At 44.6% G+C, this 9,736-nt stretch overlaps 1 protein-coding gene across 1 annotated transcript; it reads left to right on the top strand.

Moving 5' to 3' along the window:
* Positions 1–1,494: 1,494 nt before the first annotated feature.
* trib1 (tribbles pseudokinase 1) lies at positions 1,495–9,101 on the top strand. Its single transcript, XM_032535412.1, has 3 exons — positions 1,495–2,145; positions 2,886–3,178; positions 6,377–9,101. The coding sequence occupies exons 1-3, from the start codon at positions 1,825–1,827 to the stop codon at positions 6,852–6,854; spliced, it is 1,092 nt and encodes a 363-aa protein (XP_032391303.1). The 5' UTR covers positions 1,495–1,824; the 3' UTR covers positions 6,855–9,101.
* The last annotated feature ends 635 nt before the right edge of the window (positions 9,102–9,736 follow it).

The following is a 9,736-nucleotide window of genomic DNA, read 5'->3' as shown; positions in this document are numbered from 1 at the left end:
TACGTCAGTTTTTCCAGTGTATACCTAAACACTGTGCCACAGATAAACAAGAAACAAACTTGCATCATAAACATTGATGCACTGCCACACCAGATCCGGACCATTGTCACATAACAATAAACCTTTGGGCCTTCCACAGCTCTGCCGCCCTTTCCTACCATGGCTGCTCATCCGGCTTTTTGAACTTTTTTAAAATAAGGGAGCAAGAGACCACAGAGAAAGAGGAAACCTGTTCCTGTGCCTGTTTGACTGCATGACAAACACACTTGCTCATAGAGACGCACGCATGCATCAATCAGTTGGTGAGTCACCTTTTCATAGGACGACCACTGCACAAAGAAAGAATGTAAGGCCTAAAAATAACAGCCATCATTCCTATGGAATCTGCTGCTCATCCATGTTTGGACAGCCTGCAAAGACAGGTTCACATGACCTTTTTGAGTCAAGCTGAGCCAAACTGCTGTGACCTGGTTAAGTGTGTGACCTCTTGTGGAAGGAACTGTGTTGGAAATGTGGAAAGAAATGGTTTGGAACGGCATGCTTCCGTTTAGCAGAAGTGCTCACACATACATACACAGGCCAGCTGGTGCTCTGTGTTTAGTGAACGCTCAAGTAAACCTCTACTGCAGCCACTGTGCTTGTGCGACATAAAGCAGTGGAAAAAGAGAACTCTTTTGCAACACACATATGGTCACGCGTGTGCACACACCCCAACAAACACACAAAAAAACATGCCTTTAATTTCTGATTCTCACATTCTTAAATAACAGTCCATAGTTCACTGATTATACTTTTTTTTCTTTTCGAGAATATTGCATCATTTTCACACTGATTGCACAGTATGGCTGGCTTGCTTGCTTGCTTGTTTGTAAGCAGTTCTGTCTCTGGGAGCCCAGCTGCTATGTTGTTGTTTACGGAGCCGCGCTGGCATATTTTATGTGAATGCTTATAGTCCAGCACCACTAAGGCTTTATAGGGGTGAGTCATATCCACATAACAAACAAGCCCGGCATGGGAAAATAACATGGTGAAAGGTAGAGTTAAGGCTTATACACTGGAGCATTATACAGGCTAGTTCACACTTAAGGCCTAACATTTGGAGAGCAAACAGCTCAGGTGCCATACAGGAGGTCTGTGGAGAGATTGTTGCAACTGGTAATAAATTGTGATAAGAGCTGGACATTATAAGGAACAACTAAGTCAGAGAAAGAGTTTTAGGGTTTGTTAATTACTGTCTAAAATGTACGTGCTTGATAAGGAAGCCATGATAAGTAGCAGATGATTTCTTAATTTCTCACATGGTTGTTTTTTCCCCCAATATCAGCAAAATCTCAGAGCAGGAATTCCGAGATTTAGTACATCACAACATACAAGAAAAAAAAGGTTAGATGAATGTTTGCACCATATGATTATGTAGTCTTCTGTGAAAGGTAATACAACAGAGCCGGTGCCGTTACAGGATTGCTCAATGGTCGTGTCACCAGGAGGCTGGACTGGTCGGGCGGAGTGTTTGAGCTCTGAGCTCAACATCACCGGAGCTCACTCACTCTCTGCCTCTGTGAGTGTGAGGCGGTCTCTTTTTCTCTCTCAGTCTGGACTCTGAGGGATCGGGATTTTCTCAACAAAAGTACACAGACCTCAGAGCCACGGGCATTCCCTCTCCAAACACGTCGTGGATTCGGATTATTACGGTCACTGAAATCCGCTGAAGTTTAATTTATACCGCAACTATAATGAATCTCACACGGAGAAATGCATCGCACCGTTTGTAGATTATTTTAAGGACACATCCTAAAACCACTCGGGGTCTCGTTTTTTCCTTTCATGGTGAATCGGTCTATCAAGATGAACTTGCAGTGGAGCAGTCCGGCACAATGCATCCGCACCGGGAGAGTCGCGCACAAGCGACTGGACTCAGACGATCAGCCGCCAGCCAAATGCGCCAGGCTGAGCGCCGAGGCGGGGGACACACAGGGACTCCTCGCCTCATCTCCCGGGTCACCGGTCAGCCCAGTCTCAAGCTCTGTCCCGGCGACCCACCAGGGGCCATCCAGTATAGGACCGTTTCTGCTTCTACCTCTGGCGGACCGGGAGAGCGTGCACAGCGCGATGAACACCAACAGTGGCGATGAGCTGCTGTGCAAGGTATGCGCAATCCCGACATTGTGCAATTTCTTTGAATGAATGGTGTTTCAAGACATCGCGTTGCTCAATAGCCTGTCTGACATGTCATCAGTATTTAGCAGACGGTTTTCACCAAATGTCATTCTCACGCGAACTGTGTCACACTTTGCGTAACAACACGAGTGTTACTCCATGATTTGTAAATCCCGAATAGGCTATGATTATTTGAAATCGGTTTGCAAATACACGAAAGACGAGTCGACCCCATAAAGCCTATGCTGTGTTGTGATAATAAAGACTACCTATGGAAATCCACCTATCCATTGTGTCAAATCGGCTCATTTGCATACACGTCATTGCAATACGCCACACCGTGACACACACACAAAATGCAAACGTGAAGCAGTGAAAAGACTCATGATAACAAGAATCTGCTTTGATGAGGATAGGGCCCTCCACTGTCCCTGATCGATGGGTTTATTTTATGTGCTAGACCTGCAGGCGTTTGGCTTTGTTGATTAATAAAAGTTAATCGCTATATGCTTTGATGATTCATTAGTCATGCTAAAATCAAAAGCAGCTGGAATCAAAGCATATCCTACGCCTTCCATTTAACTTGCTGCCAAATTTGCATGCTTGTTCCCTCAGATGATCATTAGGAACACACTGACCCATTGCCTCCTCCCCCTCACACTCTCCCTTCCTCACTATCTTTTTAATTCCCATCCTGCATCTCTTTGCCTCCCCTTTCTTTCTCTCAGGTCTTTGATATGGGGGTGTACCAGGAAAAGATCAGAGCCTACGGCATCCTACCAGCCCACAGAAATGTGGCCGGCGTAAGGGACATCATCCTTGGCGAATACAAAGCCTACGTGTTCCTGGACAAGGACTTTGGGGACATGCACACCTTAGTGAAGAGCTGCCGCAGGCTGGATGAGGAGCATGCCTGCAGGCTCTTCCGTCAGGTGGCTCTGGCTGTGACACACTGCCACCAGGCTGGCATCGTGCTGGGGGACCTTAAACTGCGAAAGTTTGTCTTCGCTGATGAGAAAAGGTGAGACAATCGCATCTCTTACAGTACATTCAGGGAAACCGATTTCAGATATTGTCACGCAGTGTCAGATGACACCCGAAAACTTTCTCATGTTGTTATAAACCATCCACCTGTTCAGCATCCTGTTCCTTCTTCCCAGTTTCATCCAGCTCCATTAGTATCAGTTAACTTTATTTGGATGCTCTCAGACTTTAAAACATGCAGGGTAGTGGGATGTGCCAGTGAAGGCACAGAGCAAACGTGGCAGCAGCTGATACACACAGGCCATGTGTGCAAATATCAATGTGGGCACAGATAAGAGTAGGAGTTCTGTACTTGTGGAGGCAGACTGCATAGCTTCCCAGATTTCCGCCCTCTCTGTCTGTCTCCCTTTCTCACTCTTGTGCTTGTGTGTTTGTTTTGCATGCCTGTGTGTGCGTGCACGCATGAATGTGTGAATGTAGTGGGTGGTAGTTTGGCCGAGCTGCTAGACGAGGCTGGTGAATGAGACAATCGTCCCCTTCTGCGGTCTATATTTCCGAATGTATTTATTCCTCATTATTTATTGATAAATTACATCATCACTATGCTGCAGAATAACTGATACTTCCAACAAGGATTCATTCAAATACACTTTTATCCATGCATTAAGGAGTAGTTCAACGCGCTTTGCTTTAAACTGCCTTTCGTGCTTACATACATGTATATGCGCTCGCTCGCACACACACACACACACACACACACACACACACACACACACACACACACACACACACACACACACACACACACACACACACACACACCACACACACACACACACACACACAACACACACACACACACACACACACACACACACACACACACACACACACACACACACACACACACACACACACACACACACACACACACACACACACACTTCAGGGAGACACACAAAAACCCTGCTTACAAAACTATTTGTTGCCTTTTTGCCCTTGCGTCACTTGCTTTCCTGTAAGCACCCGCTCATGCCGCACAACCCCCTCAGCCCTTTTTCATGGAGACTTTTCAACAGTAACATTCTCCAGCCATGACCTCTGGGTCTGCAGGGTCACTCTGGATGAATGAAAGCAGACAGCCAGCGAGAGAAGTTGAAGTTGGTTGTGTCCCTCTGATAGCTATACGGCTGCAGAGCGATGACTCACAGTGTATATGTGCAGAGGGGAAGAGGAGGGGGGCTGCATTGCTGATTTTCTTTTCTTTGTGAGTGTGTCCATACATGTTTGTATGAGTGCTGATTACACATTCAGAACAAGCTCAAATGCCTTTTTTGCCTGGAATTCAGTATTTTGTTCGATGGGTGACCATAGTGCAACATTGATGCTGGTAGACCCACAAGACCCGCTTGACCCTGGAGTTGTGGGATGACATATTCTTTTTAACTTCTCTTTTTTCTTTGGCTGGTGGTGACATACTGCAGTGCCACTCCAAATGGTCTTACTGTGATGCAAAAACAAAGCTGCAGATTTTGCTGGTAGTGTAGAATTTGGCTTTTGTACACTCTAAGATTGCTGCCTCTATCCAATCACAGACAGACTGATCAACAAGTAGTAGTAAGTCTCCTTGAAATTTTGTGATTCTGCATGACCTCATTTATCCAGGCATACGCTGTTCCAAATCCACAATCAGCATCTTCAAACCCCAACAACATCAATGTCCCAGCCAACAATGCAGCACTCGAGCTAGAGACGAGAAAGTCACACCCAATTTTACACACACACACACACACACACACACACACACACACACACACACACACACACACACACACACACACACACACACACACACACACACACACACACACACACACACACCACACACACACACACACAACACACCACACACACACACACACACACACACACACACACACCACCACACACACACACAAGGTGAACATGCAGAGCTTCGCTGCCGGGCCAGCCTTCCTGTGCGTCACTGATGTGGCAACAGCCATTTGAGGGTAATTATGGGATGGCTGGCGCAGCGAGTGTGGAGCCCAGGTGCAGATAGCCGCGGCAAGAGAGAGAGAAAATATGGACTCTCAACAGAAAGATGACTCACTCTCTCCACCCCTCTAACTCTCTCTGTTCTGTTTCCTTTTCTGTCTCCATCTCTCGTTCTCCTTTCCTGACATATCTCCTCCACTATCTTGGTGTTTAAATATCAGTTGTCTTCTATCTTGGTCCTTTTGGCTGTCACTCTTTTCATTCTCTGTCTGGCTGACTATTTCTCTATCCAGCCACTCTGTCTGACCACTGGAGTTCCTCACAGAGCCGGCCCCTCTGAATGTAAGATAAAGCGGCACACTTCATGTGTCCGTTTGATTTGATAAAACTTTCTCCATCACCAAGGTTACTCTTGGGAGCAAATATTGAGAAGCACAAATTAAATTTGAATTAAAAACCCAGCACATCTGCTGATGTAGCAAATGTATTACTCATTTTAATTCATCAATTAATTTGTGAGTGTTTTAGCGGTCTTATTATACAAATAAACAATCTTAGTTGCTCTGTTACTAAACATATCTCCCCCAGCTAAATATAGCTGTGTGTGTGTGTGAGAGTGTGTGTGTGTGTGTGTGTGTGTGAGGAGGAGGGGAAAGGGCTGGAGTTGTATATTAATGTGACCATGTGTGCCAAGAAGTCATTGGAAATTTACTTCTCAAAAGTTTTCAATAGTGTGTGTGTGTGTGTGTGGTTTTTCCATGATGCAATCAGTGATTTACATTTAATAGATTCCATAAATGTTTGACAGTGTTAAACAAAGCTACTGTTAGACATAGACCCTTACACATACACTCAGTGGTGTACTAGAGATAATTACGTTTGCTTTAAATATTGTTGTATACGGGAACTCTAAGGAGATCATTTCCAACAACATAACATTCTTCAACAATATTCTGCTTGTGAAATGCAGATGGCTTTGGATTTTGATGGGTGGATGAACATTAAGTTCTTAGGTTTCAACACAATGTGTATGAGATAACAGATGAAGTCATTGCTAGTACTTGCTGTTCTTGTAAAGATAGGGGATTCTCGAATGTTTTGCGTAATACAGTAGCTGCTAGAAGTAAACATCCAGCAAACAAAAGATTTCTCAGTATTGTCAAAGCTCTTAAAAGGTCATTTAGAAAGTTCTGACCTTTTTTTGACTTTGTCTTTACAGGACACAGGTGAGACTAGAAAGCCTCGAGGACTGTCGTGTCCTGGAAGACCCCAGCAACGACTCCATGTCAGACACCCACGGCTGCCCCGCCTATGTCAGCCCAGAGATCCTCAGTGGCACTGCGCCTTACTCAGGCAAGATGGCCGATATGTGGAGCCTGGGAGTCATGCTCTACACTATGCTGGTTGGCCGCTACCCCTTCCACGACCCGGACCCGGCCACGCTGTTTTCCAAAATCCGCAGAGGCCAGTGCTGTTTGCCAGAGGGCTTGTCGCCCAGGGCCAAGTGCCTGCTCCAGAGCCTGCTGAGGAAAGAACCCTGGGAGAGACTCACGGCAAACGAGCTGCTCGCTCACCCGTGGTTCCACCAGCCGCCGTCGTCGTCGCAGGAAACGGCGCTGGGTGAACAGGAAGTGAGCTCGGCAGAACAGATGGTGCCATCATTTGACGTGGACGAGGATGATGATCTGTTCTGCTGACAAACCTGATTCAGCTGAGTCTGGCTGAGGGACCAAAACAGAGATTGCTATGAGGGATCCATTGTTGTTTGTTTTTTTACATTGGCACTTTTTAGAAACCCATTTGTGTACTGTCAAGTGTACATACACCCTCAGGCTTTCTACAAAAACTTGCTGTACTGTATTTTGTTGTCGTATATGTGTTTCTTGTTAAGGGCATTGTTCACAATGATCACCCATTGTGTTTTCATATGTAGGTTTTTGAAAGTATGTGGTGCTAAAAGAAATCAAAAGGACTCAAGATTATTTGACAGATTATGTTAAGAAAATAATCTATCACAGAGAAGTAACCAAAGGCAAACGGTTGTCACCAATGGTTGCTCTGTGCCTGGACTCACAAGGCTTCAGAAAGCATTAGATGAATCCTGAACGGTAGGCGAGGGGACTTGTTGTTCCTCTCTCGGACCAGGCTGGAGGCTCTGCCGGCTGACTCACCGATCCGGCTCGAGGAAGGCCAAGCATGAGCTTAACGTCTCGCAACAGGCAGTGTCATAGAGTGAGAAAGATGCTTAGCAGGGGACTGATTGTCACACTCAGCGGGGACGCTACGAAGGTGTCTCACTGCCCATGCTACACGCTTTGCTCTCCATTCGTCTAAGCGAATGGAGAGCATTTACAAATCTCACACCATGCACAGAAGGTTGAGAAAGGCAGGGTGTTACGGCGTAAAACTCACAGAAAAGTGTGAACAGTTTGTCACACACACACACACACACACACACACACACACACACACACACACACACACACACACACAACACAAACACAACACACACACACACACACACACACACACACACACACACACACACACACACACAAATAAGTTGTGGCAATGGCCTATGTGGCTATGTGCCTAAATGGCTAACGGAGAAAGAAAGAAGTCTCAATAATTTCTCATTTGTAACAGTTAAAACTAAAGCATTTAACTTTTTAAAAACATGCTCCAACCTGAAAACATCATATAAAATGTTGCAAATTTGACTATGCTCTATCTGTTTGCCTCTTCTCAAATGCTGTGTGTGCAATTAGCCAAAGCTAAACGTAACACTAATGCTTCTGGTTTAAAATTGTATGCTGAAAGGAACTCTGGTTTTAAAGACTTGGTCACATGCCTTTGCAGTAACAGATGGTTTGATAAATCTTACGTCTAAAGGCATGCTACAGTAGGATTTTAGTGGGGGGGGGAAATAAAAAAATACACAAAGAGAAATCAAATGGTACTTCCTAGTGACACAATGCGAGTTATCACTCAATCCAACAATGTTTGTCATTTTTAAGAAATGTGTCAAATATCCAGTTAAGGACCCATCAAGTTAGAAAGAAAACTTGTTACAGAAAAATGAAGACTTTCAGTGGAACCACTTATGTTCATTTCTGTTGGAACATTTTGTCAAGCTGTGCTTCTTTGACAAAGCTGAGCTGTACTGTGCCCATATCACTGTGTTTCATGAACTGAATGGCTCTGAATCAGTCCCAGTCAGGCGATATTTGATGTTGCTTGTCTGATGACAACTCATTTGAGCGCGTCTATAGAGAAAGGTCCTGACCTTGGCTGGAAGAGTCTGTCCTGACGGTTTCACCTCTTTAAAAATGCTACTTTTTTCCTTTGACTTTTTTTTTTTTGCCGTTAAAAGCTGTGGATCCATGGAGACTAGTCTTCATAGTTAGTGACAAGATGTACCACATTCGAAAATGGGTTTCAGCTTAGAATGTGACAGGCGGATGCAGCACTATTGTAGTTTATGCTTACAGGCTACTGAAGATCTGCAGCTAGCTATTTTATTTTGGCACAATCCTTTTGACGATGGTACCAAATCGGCCATATCTAAGAAACGCTGTGCATTAAATATTTGGGTCATGCATTTGACGAATAAAACCTCTGTTCCAGTTCTTGAATTATGTTTTCTCTCATCTGCTTGAGATACCAGATGGGAACAGACAATCTGAATCGTTCCTCACAGAAAAGTAATTTAAAAGATTTATGATTTTACATGGAGTGAGTCACACATTCATGTGACACGTAGAGTAAACTGACACGGGTGCACAAACTTCATATTGCACTGTGAATTACGTATTTGTGACACAACCTAGAGGCTATTACTGGTCCCGACAGGTTACACATGATATATCCATTGTACAAAATATGTAAATATGTATATTTGAAATATGTGTGGAGATGTTAAATAAAGATCACATTTTTTCATATTCACATGGCTTATTTTTATCATTACTGCTGCCACACAAACAACTGCACGCCTGGAGGGTTTTCCTGCCAGAGTTTTCTCTACAGAGCTCTTCATAAGGGTGAGACCAAACAATACATTTTCTTAATTAGAAAAGGGGAAAACTTTTCCTCTCTCTGCATCTAACCATTTACTCTTCTCTGACCTTTGCATAATGTAACATTTACCTCTTCAAACACACAAATGTCAATAGTGGGTCAGTGTCTTTTCCTGGAACACACAAGGGGGTGCATATTTGGCACTCGCTCTTTTATTCCTCCGCTTCAGCAGCAACCGGTGGAACTCAAACACTGCACAGCAGCACTAGTAAACTCAAATGCACATATTACTTTCTATCTAATCCACTTTTGCCTATGAACCACTGTTTGACCTATAAGAGCTCGGCATGTCTCCACCATCTGTGTTATGACTACTCTAGGCATGGCTGGCCGGGGCTTGCGTAAGCACTGTGTGCGTGCGCGTTAATGTACATACCTGCCTGCATGTCTGCGTTTGTGTGTGTGTGTGAGCACAAGAGTAAGATTAGGTATCAACAGGGTGGGTAGCTGGTGTGTCTCAGCTGTTGGGAAGCTGCGATTGCCTAACACTTCAGAGTAA

This window comes from Etheostoma spectabile, chromosome 14, assembly GCF_008692095.1.
Source record: "Etheostoma spectabile isolate EspeVRDwgs_2016 chromosome 14, UIUC_Espe_1.0, whole genome shotgun sequence".
Lineage (NCBI taxonomy): Eukaryota > Metazoa > Chordata > Actinopteri > Perciformes > Percidae > Etheostoma > Etheostoma spectabile.
Note: the sequence above shows the minus strand (reverse complement) of the source record. Positions and strands in the feature narration are given on the sequence as shown.